The sequence below is a fragment of the Symphalangus syndactylus genome, chromosome 14 (assembly GCF_028878055.3).
Source record: "Symphalangus syndactylus isolate Jambi chromosome 14, NHGRI_mSymSyn1-v2.1_pri, whole genome shotgun sequence".
Classification (NCBI taxonomy): domain Eukaryota; kingdom Metazoa; phylum Chordata; class Mammalia; order Primates; family Hylobatidae; genus Symphalangus; species Symphalangus syndactylus.
The window spans coordinates 36,375,592-36,398,662 of record NC_072436.2 but is presented as its reverse complement, the minus strand read 5'-3'; the positions used below and the strand labels follow the sequence as shown (position 1 = coordinate 36,398,662).

At 46.5% G+C, this 23,071-nt stretch overlaps 1 protein-coding gene across 4 annotated transcripts in view; it reads right to left on the bottom strand.

Moving 5' to 3' along the window:
• Positions 1-2,624: 2,624 nt before the first annotated feature.
• Positions 2,625-23,071, bottom strand: part of ELMOD3 (ELMO domain containing 3) — a 40,822-nt gene continuing 20,375 nt past the window's right edge. For 3 of the 4 annotated variants that reach the window (XM_055241504.2, XM_055241501.1, XM_055241502.1), the window contains 4 exons: positions 20,383-20,513; positions 4,550-4,626; positions 4,112-4,239; positions 2,625-3,614 (listed from right to left, as the gene is read on the bottom strand). In XM_055241504.2, the coding sequence (XP_055097479.1) occupies positions 3,412-3,614; positions 4,112-4,239; positions 4,550-4,626; positions 20,383-20,513 (539 nt within the window). In that variant the 3' untranslated portion in view covers positions 2,625-3,411. Of the gene's footprint in view, positions 4,240-4,549; positions 4,627-20,382; positions 20,514-23,071 lie in introns of all 4 variants that reach the window. The other variant, XM_055241500.2, reaches the window with a different exon arrangement.

Genomic DNA, 23,071 nt, shown 5'->3' with positions numbered 1-23,071 from the left:
CCAAGCCTGGCTTATTACTTCATAGGCACATTGCACTGCATGTTTGGCTGGTGAGCCCAGGGCCACTGCAGGGCTGTGCAAAAAGCACCAGGCTAGCATGGACAGTCTTCAGTCTGGTTCTTACCCTGCCTCTGTGATCCTAGGTAAGTTACTTTCCTTTGCTAGACCTTAGTTCATTCTCTTGGGTAATGAAGTGGTGGTGGGATGTCAGAGGCTAGAGAGCTAAATAGCAGGGAGAATGCAGTAGCCAAAAAGAGGTCCCATCTGAGAAGGCATGCCCAGGGGCCAAGAGCAGGGTGTGAGTGAGCCTGTGTCAGCTTGGACCAGAGGCCGTGAGGCCTGGCAAGGCTGCAACCACCCTGACTCACCCTCACCCCCAGGTCCTCTGGACTATGGGGCTTCTGAGCTCCAGAAATTGGATTCTTTCATCCCAAAACAAAAATTCTGATCAATTGGCAAGTTGAACTTGCTGATTTTGTGCCGAGAACCATAGATACCCCAGCCGGGTGTGGTGGCTCACGCCTATAACCCCAGCACTTTGGGAGGGCGAGATGGGCAGATCATTTGTGATCAGGAGTTTGAGACCAGTCTGGCCAACATGGAAACCCAGTCTCTACTAAAAATACAAAAAATTAGCCGGGCGTGGTTGCGCATGCCTGTAATCTCAGCTACTTGGGAGGCTGAGGCAGGAGAATCGCTTAAACCCGGGAGGTAGAGGTTGCAGTGAGCTGCGATTGCACCACTGCACTCCAGCCTGGGTGACAGAGACTCCAACTCAAAAAATAAAAATAAAAAAGAAATGAGCTCCTCTGTGGATCTGCCTCCATGTCTTCTCCATAGACTTCTTAGCCCTACTTGACAGCCTACACAAAGAGCAGGTGCCAGGGATGGTTTCTTAAAGGGGAGAGAATAAAGGTTGCACTACATTAGTGGTTCTGACAACCTTTGTAGAGATGGGGAGTATTTTAAGTCTCCTATGAAAGGCCTAGGCCCTTTCCCTATAAATATACACAGATTAAGATTTTTGTGGCTGGGCACGGTGGCTCATGCCTGTAATCCCAGCATTTTGGGAGGCAGAGGCAGGCGGAGTGCTTGCGCTCTGGGGTTTGAGACCAGCCTGGGGAACATGGTGAAACCCCATCTCTACCAAAAATACAAAACTTAGCTGGGCATGGTGGCACACACCTGTAGTCCCAGCTACTCAGGAGGCTGAAGTGGGAGGATGGCTTGAGCCCGGGAGGTGGAGATTGCAGTGAGCCGAGATCGTGCCACTGCACTCCAGCCTGGGTGACAGAGTGAGATCCTGTTTCAAAAAAAAAAAAAAAAAAAAAGATTTTTGCATCTGCTTTCAGAGGGTTCAGGTACCCCTTACAACCAGTTCATTAACAGAACTGTAAATTTAAAATTGCCAGACTACATTATGGCTAATGTTCCAGGGTCTGAAGCTATGAGTACTCTGTCATCTGGGGGGCACTAAACAGGTGGAAGGTGGGCAGAAAGGACCCTGCAGAGGGAAGAACCACCCAACCTGATACTCTAAAGTGGAGGCCGAGCTGCAGCTTTTCTCCCCTGCGTTCCAACTCCTGCCATGCCCTGCCCAGCAATCTCCCTGCCATCTCTGCTGGTTAGCTGAGGACCAGACTGGAGGAAGTATTGTGAATGAAGGGGTTAGTTCAGGTCAGGCAGATAACACAAGGCAAACTATGGGGTTTGTTACCAGCCCCACCCTTGAGGCATCCTGCTGACAGCAGTCAGGAGTTCCCCTCCATGCCTGGGTGGCCACCTCTCTTCCCCACCTCTGTGATGGTTCCCCCTGCAGTGGGTCAGATTTAAAGAGGCCTGCAGGGCTAGATAGTGGTCTTCCATAGCATTCCACTAGAGGGAGTCCAGAAGACAGAAGGCAGCATAGTGGGGCTCTCACCTGCCCCCCACTCTCCAGCTCAGGTACCCTGGCCTGGAGGCTCTTTTTTTTTTTTCTTTTTTTGAGACAGAGTCTCGCTCTGCTGCCCAGGCTGGAGTGCAGTGGCACAGTCTCGGCTCACTGCAAACTCCGCCTCCTGGATTCACACCATTCCCCTGCCTCAGCCTCCTGAATAGCTGGGACTACAGGCATCCGCCACCACTCCCGGCTAATTTTTTGCATTTTCAGTAGAGACGGGGTTTCATCGTGTTAGCCAGGATGGTCTTGATCTCCTGACCTTGTGATCCACCTGCTTCGGCCTCCCAAAGTGCTGGGATTACAGGCGTGAGCCACCGCACCCAGCCTGGAGGCTCTTTTGAGAAGGAACCAACAGTGCTGGCCTTCGCCAGAAGCAAATGCAGGAAAAACGCTGTGCGGATGCCTTATACCAGTCAATCTTAACAAGAGCTGGGCTACCTTGTCCACTGGCTAGAGCTTGCAAGGAGTCTCTGGGCTTGTAAGTATAGCAGAGGATGGACATCCTATGAACCCAGCAGGGTTTGGCTGCAGCACAGGCAAACTTTGTCTCCTGGAGCCCATGACCAGGCTGGAACCCATCTATGCCTTCACCCTTAGGTGTGCCTGGCTCTAACCAGGTCCCGGAACAACAGGACCACAGGACGGTGCAAGACTTGTCTTGGAAAAAAACACCTGAGACGCTTAATTAGAACAATTCTTTTATTTGAAAACTGCTGGTACGAATTTCCTCCTTCCCTCAATTAGGCCAGAAACCCATCATGGGGCGTGCACAGCATCTACAGGAGGAAGCCCCAGCTTGTGGGGGCTAGGATGGAGCAGCTGTGAGAGACACCTAGCCAAATGTCCATTTTTCCATCATAAACAATGGAGCGGGGGTCAGGGGGAGAAGAGAGTGGGTAAGAGAATGGCCAGAAACTCCAGAGGGGGCCTGACACCCACCTGGTGAGGTACCTCCGTGCCCCACCCCCACTTAGGCCTCAGGCCCCTTGCTTGGGTCATGCTGCCCCGTCGGCTGCTGCCCCTGCCCTCTTCCTTTGAGTTCTAACAACACAGACACCGGTGCCTGAAAGCCCCGCTGCTGCCAGGGAGTCAGAATTCTGGTTGCCTCTACTTGGGAATCTCCTCCCATGTGGGGATCTGCAGAACATCCAGATGGGGCCATCCCATCTCATGGTCCATTCACTCCCAGTGGGATACACTGGAATTCAACCCGGAGACTGGAGCCCAACAGATTAAGGCAGAATTCTCCTTGCTCTGGAAGCAGGTCTGCGGGAAGTGGGTGAAGTCTAGCTGCCCCTCATGTCCCATGCTGGTGAGGGTACTTGGCTTTCCACAGCTAAGCCCAGGAGCTTCCTATATCCCATCTGCTGAGACAGCAAGGGGTGTGGCCTGGCCAGGCTCCTGACATGGTTTCCACTGACCCTCTGAAAGCCCCTGCAGCTCAGCCTTTGAGCCTCCATTCATCTCAGAGGTCAGATCAGCCATATGCCTTCGGATGAGTGAGACTGCAGGTCACTCTTGCCTGTGAAGGTGAGATCCTTGAAGGGAGGGGCTTCTGGCCCATAGCACTTCTGTGCTCCCAACAAGGAGGCCTGTCCCTTTGACACCCTGGCCAAGTACAGCTCCAGGGTCTTGAGCAGCCGCCGTGGGCTCTTCTTAGCCAATACTTCCAACTCTGCAACAGAGAGAATTGGGGAGCAGAAGGCTTGAGGGGGCTCTGGGTGACACAATAGTCAGGGTCTCAAGTCTAGCAGCTCTAGGGAGCACCCCCAACCTCTATCTCATGGAGAGAAAGGTGAAGGAGCCTCAGATTGAGAGATCACCAGAGAGGTAGGCTGGGGAGCCAGGTACCGCCACAGGGACCACACGCTCTACCTTGTTCGCACAATTGCAACTTTGAATAGTCCAACTGTTGGACCCTGGCTCCCAATTTTGATCAAAACATATGCTTGTCATAAGTATAAGGCCAGAAAAGGGCGACAGTCAGGGCAGAGAAAGGAGAACTAGCAGACTCCAGGGGGTGGGTGATGGAGATTTTGGTAAGCTGGAATTTGAGAAAGTGTGGATGGGGAAGAACTGCAGCCAAAACCAGTCTAGCAACCACCTTGGGCTCTCTGGACCTGGGACACTGTGCATTCAGGAGCCTAGGCCTCCTCAGAAGAAAGAGCACACCTTTGAGGACAAAGCTCGCGTCTGAGATGGTCTTCCGCTGTGTCCTCCAGACATGTGCGAGGTGGAGGAATGTGGCAGCATAGAAGCTGTTCACCACGGGGATGACCTTCTGCTGCCGATTACACTCTCTGCAGGAAAAAGGCAGGGTGACCTGCTCAGCAGTGGATGAAGGCTGAGACCTAGGTTCCCTCCCGCCTTCCCTCCCCATTTCCCCAGGGGAGCCAGCCCAAACCCAGGATGCCCCCACCATTCCCTAGGAGCCTGACATCTGAGACCAGGGGTGGGAGGAGAGCTGTCCTGGGGAGACTGGTGCATGGGGACTTTGTCCAGGCCCTCCAAGAGCCAGTAGGTGGAGTAGAGCTGGGGAAAATGAAGCCAGAGTGGGGACGAACCAGGCTTTGCTGGGTCACTCTAACCAGCTGGTGTTTGGGGACTCACCTGGAGAGACACTCCTCTCTCAAGGCCTGGATGGCGATGTGGGTGATGTTCACAGACATCAAACAGAAAGGGAATTGCTGGAATGGAGGGGGCACCCAGTCAGCAGCAACTCCAGCTCTCACTGTGTTTCCTGTCATCTGCAGCCTGGTGTGGCTCGCAGGCAAGCACAGCCCCAGAGGCAACAGCTGATATTATTATTGCCTCCACTTAATTTCCCCAATCATCTTCTTCCCATCTTACAGATGAGGAACTAAGGCTCAGTGACCTTAAGTAACTTTCCTAAGGCATGGGAACCAGGATACCAACTAGGTTATTTGCTCCAGAGCTGGTGTGCACAACCCCCGTGCTAGCTCTCCAGCCTCTTCATCCTGACCCATCAGCTCTCCTTGGCCTGCAGCAGACCCAACCCCTGGGCCCACATCACCTCCTGGCATCAGGATGAAGACAGAAGTGAGAGGCTCAGTGCTCTAACTAGCCCTACAGGTTCTTAAAGTCTCCTCTCCCCTTCTTTGGGCTTCTGGTTGTCTGGCTGCTCATGAGCACCTCATCCTCAGGCAGATAGAGAAGATGCATGTGGGTAGAAGGTCATCCTGACTTGTGGGCACACCCCATCTCACGATAACACAGAGGCCTGAGAACCGGCTGTGTGGGTCAGACCCCGAGAGGAGGCAGCCTGAGTCTGGCAGGGGAGCTTCACCAGGACAGGCCTCAGAATCCCCTACATGGACAGCTTTAATGCTCTATGTTTAGTCAGGCAAGCTCCTTTCTTTAATAACAATGAAACCAAGCTTGCAAAATCGCTGAATGGAAAGGGCCTTTTTTTCAGGGAACTTGCAGACATGACATGTTATTTTCCCCTGTTGCACATACACAAGGACACCCAGTGAGAGGAACACATAGACCAGTGCATTCCTTAGTACAGAACAAGAACCAAGGTCTATTTATCCCACCTGCTTCCCAATTGAAGAAAAATCCATTACATTATAGTACAGAACTGTACTGCCCAGTATGGTGGTGACCAGCTGCATGTAGCTATTTAAATAAATTAAACATTAAAAACAAATAGAAATTCAGCTCCTTAGTGGTACTAGCCACATTTCCAGTGCTCAGTAGTCACGTGTGCTTAGTGGCTGCTGTACTGGATGGTGCATTTCCAATATCTAGACCACTTCTGTCACTGCAGAAAGTTCTGGACAGTGCTGAACTGCAGAAGGTCTTCTGGCTCCACAGAGATTTTTCTCAGGGTCTTCCATGACACCTGAATTCCAGATCTTGGCCTGGCTACCTGGTAGCTGTGTGTCCTTGAGAAGGTCACCCAACCTCTGTGAAACTCAGTCTTCCCATCTCTCAAAATCAAAAAGGACATAAACTTTGAGTGCTGTGCAGAAGCAAGTTAACACAGCAGGCCTGAGCCTCCTTAGAGCCTGAGCCTTCGAAAATGCTTAGATCAGGCCATGGCTGACAGCTGAGAACTTGGATTTTAAGATGGTTCCCATCATTCCCTAACATTGTTCCTCAACTGCTCACGCAAACAAGATAGTTTTTCCTGGCTTGGCCCGGGGCTCACAATCTAGCACTTTGGGATTACAGGCGGATGGATCACTTGAGTCTAGGAGTTCAAGACCAGCCTGGGCAACATGGTGAGATCCTGTCTCTACAAAAATTTTTTTTTTTTTTTCAAAAAAACAAACACAAAAAAGATACTTTATGCAGAACACCAGCTTTCCCTCTGTGATTCCAGAATTTTGGTATGTGCTAGGCAGAGGGTGCCTACATGACCAGCATGTCATGGTAAAAAACTTGAGTACTGGGTACCTCTAATGAGCTTCCCTGATTGGTGACATTTTACACGTATTGCACAATTTGGCAGTGGAAGAATGAAGTGCGTTCTGTGTGATTCCATTGGGAGAGGCCTCTTGTACATCAGCACCTGGTTTCCTGCGGAATTTGTCCCATGTAATTCTTCCCTTTGCTGATTTTGCTTCCGTTGTACTAAATCAGAACTGTCAAGTGTAACTATACGTAGAGTCCCTTGAGTCTCTCAGGAATCATTGAACCTGCAGGTGGTCTTGGAAATCCAGCGCTAGTGCCACACTAGGTAAAATCAAGTCACTAATCATTACAACAACTCCGTGAGACAGATTTTTTTTTTTTTTTTGAGATGGAGTCTTGCTCTGTCGCCCAGGCTGGAGTGCAGTGCAGGGGCGTGATCTTGGTTCACTGCAACCTCTGTCTCCTGGGTTCAAGGGATTCTGCCTCAGCCTCCCGAATAGCTGGGACTATAGGCACGTGCCACCACACCTGGCTAATTTTTGTATTTTGAGTAGAGACAGGGTTTCACCATGTTGGTCAGGCTGGTCTTGAATTCCTGACCTCAACTGATCTGCCCGCCTCAGCCTCCCAAAGTGCTGGGATTACAGGCATAAGCCACTGTGCCTGGCCTTACGAGACAGATTTTGTCAACACTTAACATTTTATCCCACTACTCACCTCACAGAGTTGCTGTGAGCATTACTTAAGATCATCATGTGCAAAATACTAGGCACAACACCTGGCCCAAGTAGGTATTAACAAATGTTCATTATTATTATTATTATTTATTTTTTTTTTTTTTTGGAGACGGAGTCTCACTCTGTTGCCCAGGCTGGAGTGCAGTGGCGCAATCTCGGCTCACTGCAAGCTCCGCCTCCCGGGTTCACGCCATTCTCCTGCCTCAGCCTCTCCGAGTAGCTGGGACTACAGGCGCCCGCCACCACGCCCGGCTAATTTTTTTTTTGTATTTTTAGTAGAGACGGGGTTTCACCGTGGTCTCAATCTCCTGACCTCGTGATTCGCCCGCCTCGGCCTCCCAAAGTGCTGGGATTACAAGCGTGAGCCACTGCGCCCTGCCTACAAATGTTCATCATTATTATACTTGCCTCAACATGGGTAGCTGAGAACAGCATTAGTGCTGACCTTCATGTATACCTCTGTACCTTCAGATATTGCCTATTTAATGATCATATATACTTGCATAATATCATCCCTTCCCTTGATTTCTTTCAATCTAAAAATAAATATGAGAAAAACAGTATGGTAACAACATTATTAACAGAGGACCTGAACTTAGTGTTCATCCATTCTCAGGAACATTCTATTTTTGAGACGGAGTTTCACTCTTGTTGCTCAGGCTGGAGTGCAGTGGCACGATCTCAGCTCACCGCAACCTCCGCCTCACAGGTTCAAGAGATTCTCCTGCCTCAGCCTCCCGAGTAGCTGGGATTACAGGCATGCGCCACCATGCCTGGCTAATTTTGTATTTTTAGTAGAGACAAGGTTTCTCCATGTTGATGTGTTGATCAGGATGGTCTCGAATTCCCAACCTCAAGTGATCTGCCTGTCTTGGCCTCCCAAAGTGCTGGGATTACAGGCGTGAGCCACCACGCCCAGCCCGGGGAACATTCTTAAAAAGCCCACTTACCCGCCAGGCATGGTGGCTCATGCCTGTAATCCCAGCATTTTGGGAAGCTGAGGTGGGCACATCACTTGAGGTCAGGAGTTCAAGACTAGCCTGACCAACATGGTGAAACCCTGTCTCTCCTAAAAACACAAAAATTAGCTAGGTGTAGTGGTGGGCACTTGTAATTCCAGCTACTTGGGAGGCTCAGGCAGAAGAATCGCTTGAACTTGGGAGGCAGAGGTTGCAGTGAGCTGATATCGTGCCATGCATTCTAGCCTGGCGACAGAGTGAGACTCCATCTCAAAAAAAAAAAAAAAAAGCCTACTTATCAAAAAATGGTAAAAAAAAATTAGATTTCAGATCTAAATGTCTCCTTTCCTTCAGCAGTTCCCTCAGACCTAAAAAGCATTGTTTAGAGCTAAAATACTGCACTGAAACTGACTAAAACACAGCAGAGGAACTCAGACCTGGACATTTTTGTGCTTCCATTTACAATTTCATTTATCCTCATGCCTCATGTTTGGGCTTAGAAACCTTTGTCTGCTGAAGCAGGAAGACCAGAGTATCTTTTGCGGCTGCTGCTGACCTGGCCCCAACCCTGAAGATTCCAATTGAGTGGTTCTGATGGGGAGAGTCTAAGCGTCTGCACTCTCACTGCTATGCGACTCTTCAGGGTGTGCTGCTGGCTGGGAATCAATGCTGTACAGAGCCCACCGCCAGGCCAGCTATCAGGAAACAGGGGGTCCAGGCCCAGCTTCACCACTTATGAGCTATGGCTTTGTTCAGAAACATTGTGACTCTCTTACCCGCACATTCCTCTGCTGGAAGGGGAGATTGACAAGGCTCATCTCGGCCCTCCCTCTCTCACAGGATGGGCATGTTGATGGAATGGAGTGATGGAAACTGCTTGGAAAACTATAAGAATTGTTGTCTGTAAGTAAGCATTATTTGTGTGTATGTGTGTGTATGTTTTTGAGATGGAGTCCCACTCTGTCACCCAGGCTGGAGTGCAGTGGTGTGAACTTGGCTCACTGCAACCTCCACCTCCCAGGTTCAAGGGATTCTCATGCCTCAGCCTCTGGAGTAGCTGGGATTACAGGCGTGCGCCAGCAACCCAGCTAAATTTTTGTACTTTTAGTAGAGACGGGGTTTCGCCATGTTGCCCAGGCTGGTCTTGAACTCCTGACCTCAAGTGATCCACCCGCCTTGGCCTCCCAAAGTGCTGGGATTACAGCATGAGCCACCACGCCCAGCCGGTAAGCATCATTATAAAGTGCTTCCTCGCCTGCCAGCAAGGAACCCAATGCACGGTGCCTCTCTCAGTGCGACTGTGCTTTAGCGCTACTCCTTAGGACAGCGTGGTCGAAGCACTTCCATACCACTGGGATGGATAGGAGTCTGGGAGTCCCCCTAGCATTTGCAATTTTGGACAATTCTCCTTTAACAGGTTGTCCCATGGGTACCTAAAACTTTAACTTTCTCCTTAGGAGAGAACGAGACTGGCTGCTGGCAGGGCTGTATCCCCCAGCTGGTATTCTGATCTCATAAATTCTCTCCTGAAAAACTCTTTGTTTTCAAGATTCATGAGGGCTGCCAGTCAAGTTAAACTTTATTTATTTATTTATTTATTTATTTATTTTTGAAACAGAGTCTCGCTCTGCTGCCCTGGTTGGAGTGCAGTGGCACGATGTCAGCTTACTGCAACCTCCGCCCTCCTGGGTTCAAGATATTCTCCTGCCTCAGCCTCCCGACTAACTGGGATTACAGACACCTGCCACCACGCTCAGGTAATATTTTGTATTTTTAGTAGAGAGGGTTTCACCAAATTGGCCAGGCTGGTCTTGAACTTCTGACCTTAAGCGATTCACCCACCTTGGCCTCCCAAAGTGTTGGGATTACAGGTGTGAGCCACTGTGCCCGGCCTGTTTTACTTTATTTTTTACATAAGTTGTTTATTTATTTTTTTTGAGATGGAGTTTCGCCCTTGTTGCCCAGGCTAGAGTGCAATGGCACCATCTCGGCTCACTGCAACCTCAGCCTCCCGAGTTCAAGCAATTCTACCTCAGCCTCCCAAGTAGCTGGGGTTACAGGCATGTGCCACCACGCCCAGTTAATTTTTTTTGTATTTTCAGTAGAGATGGAGTTTCACCGTGTTGGCCGGGTTGGTCTCAAACTCCTGACCTCACGTGATCTGCCCACCTCAGCCTCCTAAAGCGCTGGGATTACAGGTGTGAGCCACCACGCCCGGCCTGTATTACTTTAAAACATTGGAATTACCTATAGTTCAAGGTATTATGAAGTAAAGCTGGAAGGGACCTTAGGCCAACCCCCTCATTTCATAAAGTAGTACACTGAGGCCCTGAGAGGTTAAGTGACTTGCCTTAAGTCACAGCTACTAACACTGCAGCTTGAACTTGAATCTAGCTTCTGACACCTAAACCAGCTCTCTTATTTTATGATATTAAACTATTCTTCCTTAAACATGTTTTTTAAAAAAAACATTTTATTGTGGTAAGAACATATAACATTAGCTCTAATCTCTTTTTTTTTTTTTTTTTTTTTGAGGTGGAGTTTTGCTTTTGTTGCCAGGCTGGAGTGCAATGGTGCAATCTCGGCTCACTGCAACCTCCGCCTCCCAGGTGCAAGCGATTCTCCTGCCTCAGCCTCCCAAGTAGCTGGGATTACAGGCGCCTTCCACCACACCTAGCTAATTTTTGTATTTTTAGTAGAGACAGGGTTTCACCATGTTGGTCAGGCTAGTCTTGAACTCCTGACCTCAGGTGATCCACCCGCCTCGGCCTCCCAAAGTGCTGGGATTACAGGTGTGAGCCACCAGGCCCGGCCTGCTATTGCTTCTTATTGTCTGACATGTGGAGTAAATAAAAGTCTCTGATGAATTCCTCAAAGGCCAGCAGGCGAAGGGATAAGAAACAGGTCAGAGTGGCCAGTCTAGGTCTGTGAAGGTTGAAGTACCCAGGATACCCTCTCTCTTCTTGCTATTCCCTCTGCCTGGACGCTCTTCCCTGACATCTCAGTGACTTGCTCCCTTACCTCATTCAAGCCCTTCTTTGAAAACACGTGGGGGATTCTGAGCCCGCAATAGCCCTCTACTGTGGTTTCCATATTTCTGCAGGCAGGTCTTACAAGAGAGCCTTCATATACCACAAGAAGGGGAACTGAGGTCAGAGATGACTGATCTCTGATGAGACTGATCTTAGCTGGAGGACCTTGGGGAAGCCATTTCCTCTGTCTGGGTCTCTGTTTCCTTACCTCTAACATGAGAGGGCTGGACCAGTGATAGCTAAGATACTCCTCAACCTCCGGCATCTGATATAACAAAGCAATGTCCTTGCAAGAGGCCACACCATTTCATAAGCTAACAACCACAGTCCTCAAACTTGACCTGGATATTCCCTTCCTGTATCATGAAGACCACAGAATATGCCTACTTCCTCAGCTTGTGAGGTCCTGGTATATCTCCAGACCAGATACTCACGAAGGCCCACTCTGGTCCCCTCCAATGTGTCCTGGAATAGACAGGCATATGGGAAGCCTTGAGATTTAGTGGGTGTTTCTTCCAAAAAGATACAGAGATATTCAGCAAAAGTTAGAAATGAAAAATTGCCCGGGTGGCAGAAACTGTATGAGTCTTTGTTTTGCATAGAAAAAGTTTCAGATTCAAGAAGGGATCCACCTTACTCATGGTTGTGAGTGTGTGTGTGTGTGTGTGTGTGTGTGTGTGTGTGTAAGCAGATATGTATTCAACTGATTTAAAAAACACAAGATAGTGCCTAATGTGCCTGGCACTTTACATTGTTTATCTACAATTTGGGACACCTCTATGAGGTTGAAATTATTTTCCCATGTTGTAAGCGAGGAAGCTGAAGTGTTTCTTTGTGTTTTTTTCGATACAGGGTCTCCCTCTGTCCCATTGTTGCCCAGGTTGGCCCGAAACTCCTGGGTTCAAGTCATCCTCCTGCCTCTGCCCAAAACGCTGGGATTACAAGCGTGAGCCACCACACCCAACCCTTTTTTCTTCTTAAACTCGCATCCAGTTCATTAGAAAAACTTGCTGGCTCTACTCTCTTAAGCCCATATACTCAACATTCTACATCCAGAATCTGACCACTTTGCACCACCACCTCTGAAAATAATGCTGGTCCAAACCAGCATCATCTCTAACTTACTACAAAAGCCCTCACTGGAAATTATTCTTAACTTAGCAGCTGGTAGGATCCATTTAAAAAAAAAAATGTAAGTTGGACTGTGTTACTCTGCTGCTCAAAGCCCTGCAGTGCCTCCTCATTTTACCCAGTGTAAAACCTAGAGTCCTTTTCAAGGCCTGCTAGGCCCTGCACCCTCTAGCCCATCACCTCTATGACTGCCTCTCCTACTGCCCTTCCTGTCAAGCCTCTGGGCCCAAACCTGCACGTATAAATCCAGATGGCCTGAAGTAACTGAAGAATGACAAAACAAGTGAAAATGGCCTGTTCCTGCCTTAGCTGATGACATTACCTTGTAAAATTCCTTCTCCTGGCTCATCCTGGCTCAAAAGCTCCCCAACTGAGCACCTTGTGACCCCCACCCCTGCCAGCCAGAGAACAACCCCCTTTGACTGTAATTTTCCACTACCTACCCAAATCCTATAAAACGGCCCCACCCCTATCTCCCTTTGCTGACTCTCTTTTCGGACTCAGCCTGCCTGCACCCAGGTGAAATAAACAGCCTTGTTGCTCACACAAAGCCTGTTTGGTGGTCTCTTCACACGGACGCGAGTGAAACTTCCTGTGTTCTTTCCACTCCGGTGGCTTCCCTAATACTCATTATCTATGCTAGACACGCTCCTTTCTTGAGACCTTAGTTCTAGCTAATCCCTCTGCCTGGTATGTTCCTCTCCCACACATCAGCTTGGCTAAAATTCCCACCTCCAAGGTTTGGTTTAAGTCTCACTCTCTCATGACAGCTACCCTGACCACCCCATAAAAATACTGTAACCGTCTCTCCACATTCTCTCAACTCTATCCTATTTATTTTTCCTTAGTACTTATTACCTTCTAGAGCACTCTATAATGTATTGATATATTCAGCTTATGGTCATCTCTGCTGGAAGAATCTTTGTTTTATTTACTGATGTATCCCAAGCACCAGGAAGAATAACTAGCACCAAGGGATGCTGAGAAAATCTTCATTCAGTGAATGAATGAATCCTAGGTCCCATGAATATGGGATAGACAGATGGCAGGAAACAGGTCAAATTTGTTTTCTAAAATGGAGAGACTATTAAAAATATAAAATTAGCTGGGCACGGTACCGCACACCAGTAGTCCCAGCTACTCGGGAGGCTAAGGTGGGAAGATTGCTCGAGCCTGGGAGGTCGAGGTTGCAGTGAGCTATGATTGTGACACTGCATTCCAGCCTGGGTGACAGGGTGAGACTCTGTCTCAAAAAATAAAAATAAAATGGAGGGATTGCTATCTTTTGCTACTTGAGAAAACCATAAAACCCAACCCCAGAGGGCAGGCCCAGACAGAGACAGAGGAGCTACTGAAGCACCTCTGGCTTGTTGGTAAGTCTGTGGCTCACATGACCCATGGAGGTCCCTCTCCTCCTCTTGGGCACGTGGAGGCTAATTCTTCTCTTTCAGGGCCAAGAGACACTACCCCTGTGCAAGGGATTTCCTCAGGGAGGGCAGAGAGTTGAAACAGCAACATCACAGCTGTGCTTGCTACCTTCGTACATTGTCTCTAATTTTCCCAGTGAGCCAGCTGAAGTTTCTATTGTGAAAACAAAATATCTTGGGTTCCCCAAATCACTAAGCTAAAGAGAAATGTCAAGCTGGAAACTGCTTAGGGCAAACCTGCCTCCCACTCTATTCAAAGTTACCCCTCTGCTCACTGAGATAAATGCATTATCTGATTGCCTCCTTTGGAAAAGCTAATCAGATGCTCAAAAGAACACAACCATTTGTCCCTTATCTACCTATGACCTGGAAACCCCCTCCCTGCTTTCAGTCATCCTGCTTTTGCTTCCAGTCCTCCCACCTTTCCGGAGGAACCAATGCTCATCCTACAGGTGTTAATTGATGTCTCATATCTCCCTAAAACTGTAAAACCAAGCTGTGCTCTGATGACTTTAGGCACATGTCATCAGCACCTCCTGAGGCTGTGTCACAGGCGCGCATTCTCAACCTTGGAAAAATAAACTTTCTAAATTAACTGAGACCTGTCTCAGATTTTTAGGGTTCACATTTTGGTAACCACAGAGCGATTCTGAGTGGAGGTACCCCTGAACTTTGACAAATCTCCTATCCGTGCTTGGTACCAGCATGAGCTAACTTTATGGCTCAAACCAACAGAACAATTTGCTGAGGTCTGGGAGTACACCCTCTAGAGAATCCCTGATTTCCACAAATTTGTTCAAGATCTTTGGCTGGGCATGGTGGCTCACACCTAAAATCCCAACACTTTGGGAGGCCAAGTCGGGTGGATCACCTGAGGTAAGGAGTTCAAGACCAGACTGACTAATATGGTGAAACTCTGTCTCTACTAAAAATACAAAAGTTAGCCAGGCGTGGTGGTGGGTGCCTGTAACCCCAGCTACCCGGGAGACTGAGGCAGGAGAGTTGCTTGAACCCGGGAGGTGGAGGCTGCAGTGAGCCAAGATTACCAGCCTGGGTGACAGAGTGAAACTCCATCTCAAAACAAACAAACAAAAAAGATCTAAAATTTATTTTGTTGTACAACTCCTCTTCTTTTACTGGAGTTTTAACTTGCTTTTAACGAGGAAGGCAAGATTTCCTGTTTCCATGACAATGCAAGGCAGGTAACTTCTTTATGGAGTTTGAGCTCACTTCTAACAGCTAACAGGGAAGATGAGTTTTTTGTTTGTTTGTTTGTTTTTTCCTGCTTCTAGGATGGTAGAGAGCAGTCTACAGCCTGAGACCCATCCCTAGATAAGTAACTGAATTGTCTTGTTTTTAAATTAAGGTTATCACATCCGTGTAGCTTTCTGCATGTGCTTTTAAAGTGCTGGCTGGGCGCGGTGGCTTACACCTGTAATCCCAGCACTTTGGGAGGCCGAGGTGGGTGGATCACCTGAGGTCAAGAGTTCGAGACCAGCCTGATCAACATAGTGAAACCCCATCTCTACTAAAAATACAAAAATTAGATGGACATGGTGGTGCGTGCCTGTAGTCCCAGCTACTTGGGAGGCTGAGGCAGCAGAATCACTTGAACTTGAGAGGCAGACATTGCAGTGAGCCAAGATTGCACCACTGCACTCCAGCCTGGGTGACAAAAGTGAGACTCTGTCTCAAAAAAACAAAAAAAGTCCTTGTGACATTAGTTACAGGGCTTTAACTCCTGGGTCTAAAAAGAACAATGTGTCCTGCCAAATTTTTTATTTTTTTGGAGACAGTGTCTCACTCTGTCACCCAGGCTGGAGTGCAGTGGCACAATCTCGGCTCACTACAAGCTCCGCCTCCCAGGTTCATGCCATTCTCCTGCCTCAGCCTCCTGAGTAGCTGGGACTACAGGTGCCCGCCACCACGCCCGGCTAATTTTTTGTATTTTTAGTTGAGACAGGGTTTCACCATGTTAGGCAGGGTGGTCTAGATCTCCTGACCTCGTGAACTGCCCGCCTCGGCCTCCCAAAGTGCTGGGTTTACACACGTGAGCCGCCGCACCCGGTCCTATGTCCTGCCAAATCTTTTGTTTTTGTTTTTGAGACAGAGTCTCACTTTGTCGCCCAAGCTGGAGTGCGGTGGCGAGATCTCGGCTCGCTGCAAGCTCCACCTCCCGGGTTCACGCCATTCTCCTGCCTCAGCCTCCCGAGTAGCTGGGACTATAGGCGCCTGCCACCACACCCGGCTAATTTTTTGTATTTTTAGTAGAGATGGGGTTTCACTGTGTTGGCCAAGATGGTCTTGATCTCCTGATCTCATGATCTGCCCGCCTTGGCCTCCCAAAGTGCTGGGATTACAGGCATGAGCCACGGCGCCCAGCCCAAATCTTAAACATTGACAGCAATTAAAGCCTCATCTTCAGGCCTGGTAGAAGATGCCAATCAGAATAAACTGCATTCCTAAGACACAGGGCCAGAAATTAAAGCTACTCAACTCCTCAAGGCCCAGGGACTATTGCGGAACAGGTGGGTGCATGAGATTGCAAGAGCTGATTTTTGAAAGATAAAATAGGTTAAGTTTCTTTATAAATTAATCATGAATGTCAAAGGCACACTGATGCAAAAGCAGCACATGAGCCCCTGTGTCAGATTAACAAGATTTTCTTGAAGCATTAACCAACCCCTTAATAAAGGTTATAAAGGGCTTATGGAAGTTATATCTTATGGTCAAGATTAAAATTTTATAGATTGTTTATAAAATTTTGAAAAACAAATTTAATTGGCTTCATGCTGTTTTTATTAGGGCTTATTGATTGAAAAATCAAGTCTCCGCTCTCAAGGAATGGAGATTTTCACCTTCTTTTTGAAATCCTTGAGTTATTGCTTTGGTTAAAAGAATGACCTATTTTACAATGACCTGTGATCCTATTTTGTGATATCAAGTTTAAACCTGTGATATTTGACAAACTTTCCAAAATCAAATCATAAATTATGTCTTTTTCTGACCTGATAAATCCTTTAAAATATTAGGCTCCATAAAGTCCAAAAATGACATAATTTGGCTTATTTGGTATAAAAATTATACAGGAAGCATTGTCAAATATGAAATGGTGTACGATTTTCTTTGGGCTGTATTTGTGTAAATATGTTATTGGTATGTGTTCCAAAATTATGGGAAACTCCTAAAATTCTGATATAACTCAGTGTACATTATCAGTAATAATTATAATTGTTATGTTAAATTATTGTGTGCCACAGAGGTAACAAATTTCCCTGTCAATTGTGTCTTCAACAATGGCTTCCCCAAAACTTTTTGTCATCCACAGACAGTTGTTGTGTTGTTTGGTCCTCTTTAGAAGGTGGTTTTATAATTAGCTATAAAAGGCCAGGCATGGTGGCTCATGCCTGTAATCTCAGCACTTTGGGAGACTGAGGCAAGCACATCACTTGAGGTCAGGAGTTCAAGACCAGCCTGGCCAACATGGCAAAACCCTGTCTCTACTAATAATACAAAAATTAACTGGGTGTGGTGGCAGGTGCCTGTAATCCCAGCTACTTGGAGGCTGAGGCAGTAGAATCGCTTGAACCTGGGAGGTGGAGGTTGCCATGAGCCAAAATTGCACCACTTGCACTTCATCCTGTGCAACAGAGCAAGAGTAGTCTAAAAATAAATAAATAAATAAATAAATAATCATCTATAAAACTCTAACAGGGGCTCTTGAATGCAGGTTTCTGATAACTTTGGAGATTGTGACATCAGAATAGAGGAAAAACTTTCAGACTCATGGAGAGCTAAAATGTTCATGAATATCAAAGCAGAACAGGAATTAACTGCATGGACTGAACTAATTTTTTGACCTTTTGCTTAAAACATTGCTGATCCTTTGTTTTGTTTTTCAGGGTCTTCAAACTTTTCTTTTGAGCTATCGACAGCTTTTAACAATTTAGTATACTGCTATGACCAAAATTTGGAACATATTTGTTTCTCTCTACCTGAGTTCTCCAGAATTTGGAAACTATTTGTGAGTATTCTTAATTTATGGCAGTACAGTTATTTGTATATATATATATGTGTATATATATAAGAATCTGTTTTCATTGGTAATAGGACACAACTGGAGAAACTGATTATTTCACCAAGGCTTTGACTGGAACCATGTGATTTCCTTTAAGAACTCAAACTTGATTTATGAAGCCAATAAAGCCCTTGGGAAACTGGCCTCATATTTTGTGTACACAGTCCCCGAACAGGGTTTCTGACTTGTGTTAAGTAAAGAATGTTACTTTATGACAGTCCCAGGAGCCCCAGGTTTATCCTGAAACCTCAAGAGGAGAGGAAATTCACCCAACTCATAGATATTTGATGGTACAAATCCATGGCAAGGCTTGGCTTTAAAAAAAGTCTTGCCTGAGATTCCTTCTATATAACAAAATTCCATCAAAGCCAATTTTTAAAAAAAGCCTATGTGAAAAATAATTATTCTTGCTGTACTTTATACAAATAATCTGGCCAAGTATTATAAAGCAAATCGGTCCTACCATGATTTGTCTTTAGTAAAAACAGGAAACTGGAGAAAGAAAAATTATGTTTCAAAAACTATAGTACACCTGTCATTAGATCCTAGTCTCGCCTAATGTTTTTCAATTTTAATAATTTTCTACAGTTTGGGCTGAATTCTAATTTTTCTTGGCTACAAGTCTTCAAAATAATGTTTTCAGCCAGGCACGGTGGCTCACACCTGTAATCCCAGCACTCTGGGAGGCTGAGGCGGGCAGATCATGAGGTCAGGAGTTCGAGACCAGCCTGACCAACATGGTGAAACCCTGTCATTACTAAAAATACAAAAATTAGCCGGACGTGGTGGCATGTGCCTATAATCCCAGCTACTCAGGATGCTGAGGCAGGAGAATCACTTGAACCTGGGAGGCGAAGGTTGCAGTGTGCTATCGCGCCACTGCACTCCAGCCTGGGCGACAGGACACAGAGAGACACTGTCTCCAAAAAAACAAAACAAAATAATGTTTTCAATTTCTTTTCCTCCTTTTTTTTCCATTTTCCTAATTTAGAGTCACTGAAAACTAAGCCATGTTTTCTTACAGCCCTGCAAACTGAAGCCAGACAACTTCAGAAGAAAATAACAGCAACCTATTCACATACATAAGCCACTTTCATACCTGCCTACTTATGTATAGACTTCAGAGTAACGTGGCCTATATTGATTTTCCAGGATTGTTCTTTTGTTTGTTGTTGTTTTCCCTTCCTCCCCATATTTTCTCTTCATAGGACATGAGACTTCACAACCTTCTAAAAATGAACTTTCCTAATAACTCGGGACCTATCCGTCTAGGAATGAACCATCCTAGCCATAAGAGATCAGATGAAACCTAAGACCAGAGATTCATTTTCTTCTAAAATGCTTTCTCCGAAAGATTTTTAAAAAGCAAAGGGGGAAAATGTGAAAGGAAAATATCTTGGGCCCCCAAAATCACTAAGCTAAAGGGAAATGTCAAGCCAGGAACTGCTTAGGGCAAACCTGCCTTCCATTCTATTCAAAGTTGCCCCTCTGCTCACTGAGATAAATGCATATCTGATTGCCTCCTTTGGAGACACCAATCAGAAATTCAAATGCAATCATTTGTCTCTTATCTACCTATGACCTGAAAGCCCCCTCCCTGCTTCGAGTCCTCCCGCTTTTGCTTCTAGTTGTCCCACCTTTGAGTCCTCCGGCTTTTGCTTCTAGTTGTCCCGCCTTTCTGGACCGAATGCATGTTCGTTCTTACGTATGTTAATTGATGTCTCGTGTCTCCCTAAAATGTATAAAACCAAGCTGTGCTCTGACTACCTTGGGCACATATCATCAGGACCTCCTGAGGCTGTGTCACGGGCATGTGTTCTCAACCTTGGCAAAATAAACTTTCTAAATTAACTGAGACCTCAGATTTTCGGGGTTCACACTGTAAAAAGTAAAGTAGAGGTTCCTCTTCAAAGACTTTCCTCTCCATCTAATTAAGATAAATAGTAACTTCTCTTAGAAGCAAAATTTATTCAAAGACCTCTGCTAACATTCTTAAATATCTGTTAGCCATAATGAAGAAATCACTGTACTTTATGTTCTTAGCTCCCACAATTTAGCCTAAATATTTGCCCTGGCATGTTTATACTAGTCCAAGTAAGCATTAAGTCATAGCCTATTCTTATTCCTTATTCGAAGGTGTTTTTACCTTTCTTAGCATTCCACAAGTTATTTCCTCCTTCCTTTGTTCTCCTCTTCCTTTGCCTCTTTTAAAAACTTCTAAGTTGCTAGCCAATCAAGACAAATACAAATGTGAAGTCCCATTCCAGCCAATAGAAACTGGACACAGCAGTAAACTAGATGGGTCAAGTTATAAATGACCCTGTCTCATTTATTCAGTGTATTCTCACGGCAAAACTGCCAGTGAATGTACCCTTTCTGCAGAAAGTAAAAAAATAGCCTTGCTGAAGAAATTAAATTTATGTTCAAGCGCTATTTCTTCATGGCACCAAAGAACAAGCATTTCTAACAACACTATGATTTCCATTCTGCAGATGAGGGAATCAAGGCTCTGAGGAGTCGAGGAACTTGTTTGAGCTACACAGCTAATGAGCGGTACAGCTCATATTTCAATGCAGATCAGACTGACGGGGAAGCCGATTCCTGGTTTGTCTCAGCTGTCCTGGGAGCCCTCTCGGCCACTCAGGTCCTAGCTCCATAGCCCTTTCCTTTCCTCTGGCTTCCCACCAAAGTCTCACCTGGATGTGGTGACGAGACAGGCGGAAAATCTCCCGTGCCATCAGCAAGGTCTTTGAGTCCATCACCAGGTAGAGCAGATGCAGGAGGGCAAGGAAGCCTGTGCCTCTCAGGTCTGTGGCTGGATTTGCTCCTGTAACAGAGACCGTGAGGAAACAGGGTGTGGCAGCGAGCAGTGCTTCAAGGGCTTGCCGTGGGAAGCTGCCCTGACGCTGGCCTCTTCCCAGGCTAGTGGAGCATGAGCAGCACACGTCCACTTTCTGCCACACTTGTGGGGCTCATTCTAATGAGCTAAGCAGGGGCTATGCACCAAATGGGGACCCCAGCGCCCTGGGGGAAGCCTCCCACATCAGTTTTCTTGCTGCTGCCTGTGACCCTTGATAGTTACTTCTACACAAAACAACCAAAGCAATCCTTTACAAAAAAGGCTGAATTTACAGTTCTGGAACAAGACGAATAATGCACTTTCTGTCTATTCTTCCCACTAAGTACAGCTAAAAGCCCTGGACATTACTATATAAAATAAACAGAAGACTCTGAAAGGAGGGAAGACAGACTTACTAGGAATCTTGAGAGCTGAGAAATGACTCTCTGGTGAATTCCTGGGTTTCTTTTTGCCTAATATATCCCAACTGGTGCTGGAAAAGACAGCAACCCAGAAATGCCAATGGGAGCAGATCAAAAAGCCCCAAGGAAAGCTGCTCTCTCTAGCCAGAGGGTGAGGAAAGAGGCAGTGTAGCAAGACAGAAAGATTTAGCCAACACCCACCCTACTGCAGCAAAACACCACAGAGAAAAATGTGGCCCCATCCCCACTCTTCTCCAGAAAAGGCTGAGCAGGGACCCTAGACTTCCATCCTGGCCTGGCTGTATCAAGGCACCCCTTAGCTCCACAAGGGTAGCGTCAGAGGCAAAAGCCACATAGGAAGAGTAATGAGGCACCCCTGCCCCACCAGCCATGTTGGTCAGGCTGGTCTCAAACTTGGTATTAGTACAAGCCAAGTGGGATACCTGGACTTCCACCCCCACCTGGCAGTAACAAGGTGACATCCCTCTTTCCCCTGCTGGCACAGTAACAGAGGAGGCCTGCTAAAGTAGAAGATTTAAGTAAGATCCAGAGTCTCATACAGACTACCTAAAATGTCTAAGATACAATAAAAAATCACTTGTTAACACCAAGAACTAGGTAATTCTCAATTTGAATGAGAAAAGATGATCAACAGACACCAACACTGAGATAACACAGTTGTTGGAATTATTTGACAAGGAATTTAAAGCAGCCGTGGTAGGCAAAATAATCCCCTGGCCCCACGATGACCATGTCCCCAGAAGCTATGACTATGTTATGTAATATGGCAAAGAGGATTAAGATTGCGGGTAGAATTAAGGTTGCTGATCAGCAGAAAGGGAGATGATCCTGGCTGTCTGGGTGGGCCCAATGTCATCAGAAGCGTCCTTAAAAGTGGAAAAGAAAGGCGGAAGCCCAGAGCCAGAGAAAGAGACGTGAGGAATCGGGCTCAGAGAGATGCTATTTCTGGCTTTGAAGATGGAGGAATGGAGGTGGCCTCTAGAAGCTGCAAAAGGCAAGGAAATGGATTCTCTTCCAGAGCCTCCAAAAAGAACACTGTGCTGCCAACACCTTGATCTTGACCACAGGTTCTCAGTGAGACCTGAGTCAGACTTCTGAACTAGAAAACTATAAGATAATAATTTGTGTTGTTTTAAGCCACTAGGTTTGTGGTAAGTTGTTACAGCAATGATAGAAAATGACTATAGTATCTACCATAAAATGCCTTGGTAAGCAATTATGAACAAATACACTTTGAAAAAATGAAAAAAATAGAAAGCTTCAATAAAGAAACAGCAGATATAAAGAAGAACCAAATGGAAACTTTAGAACTGAAAAATAGAACAACTTGAACTAAAAACTCTCTGGATGGGGTTAACAGGAGAACGGAGACAACAGAGGAAAGAATCAGTGAACTTGAATATGGGACAGTCACAATAGAATTACATAGTATGAACAACAGAGGGACAGAAAAACAAAAACCAAAATGAACAGAGCCTTGGAGATCTGAGGCTAAAACAAAGATTTGAAAAAATGAAGATAGCATTTGTATCATTGGAATCCCACAAGACAGGACAAAGTGTGGAGCTGAAGAAAGTATTCAAAGGAATCATGGCTGAAAATTGACCAAATCAGGCAAAAGACATAAACCTACAGACTCAAGATGCTGAGCTAACCTCAAACAGGAGAGGCCCAAAGAAATCCACACAATGACACATCACAGTCAAATTCCTGAAAATCAAAGATAAAGCAAAGATTTTTTTTTTTTTTTTTGAGATGGAGTCTCGCTGTGTCGCCCAGGCTGGAGTGCAGTGGCAGATCTTGGCTCATTGCAACCTCCGCCTCCACACCAGGCAGCTGGGACTACAGGCATGTGCCACCACGCCTGGCTACCTTTTGTATTTTTTTTAGTAGACATGGGGTTTCACCATATTGGCCAGGCTAGTCTCGAACTCCTGACTTCGTGATCCGCCTGCCTCGGCCTCCCAAAATGCTGGGATTACAGGCGTGAGCCACCGTGCCTGGCCAGCAAAGATCTTTCTTTTGAGACAGAGTCTCACTTGGTCACCCAGGCTGGCGTTTAGTGGTGTGATCACAGCTCACTGCAGCTTCGACTTCTTGGGC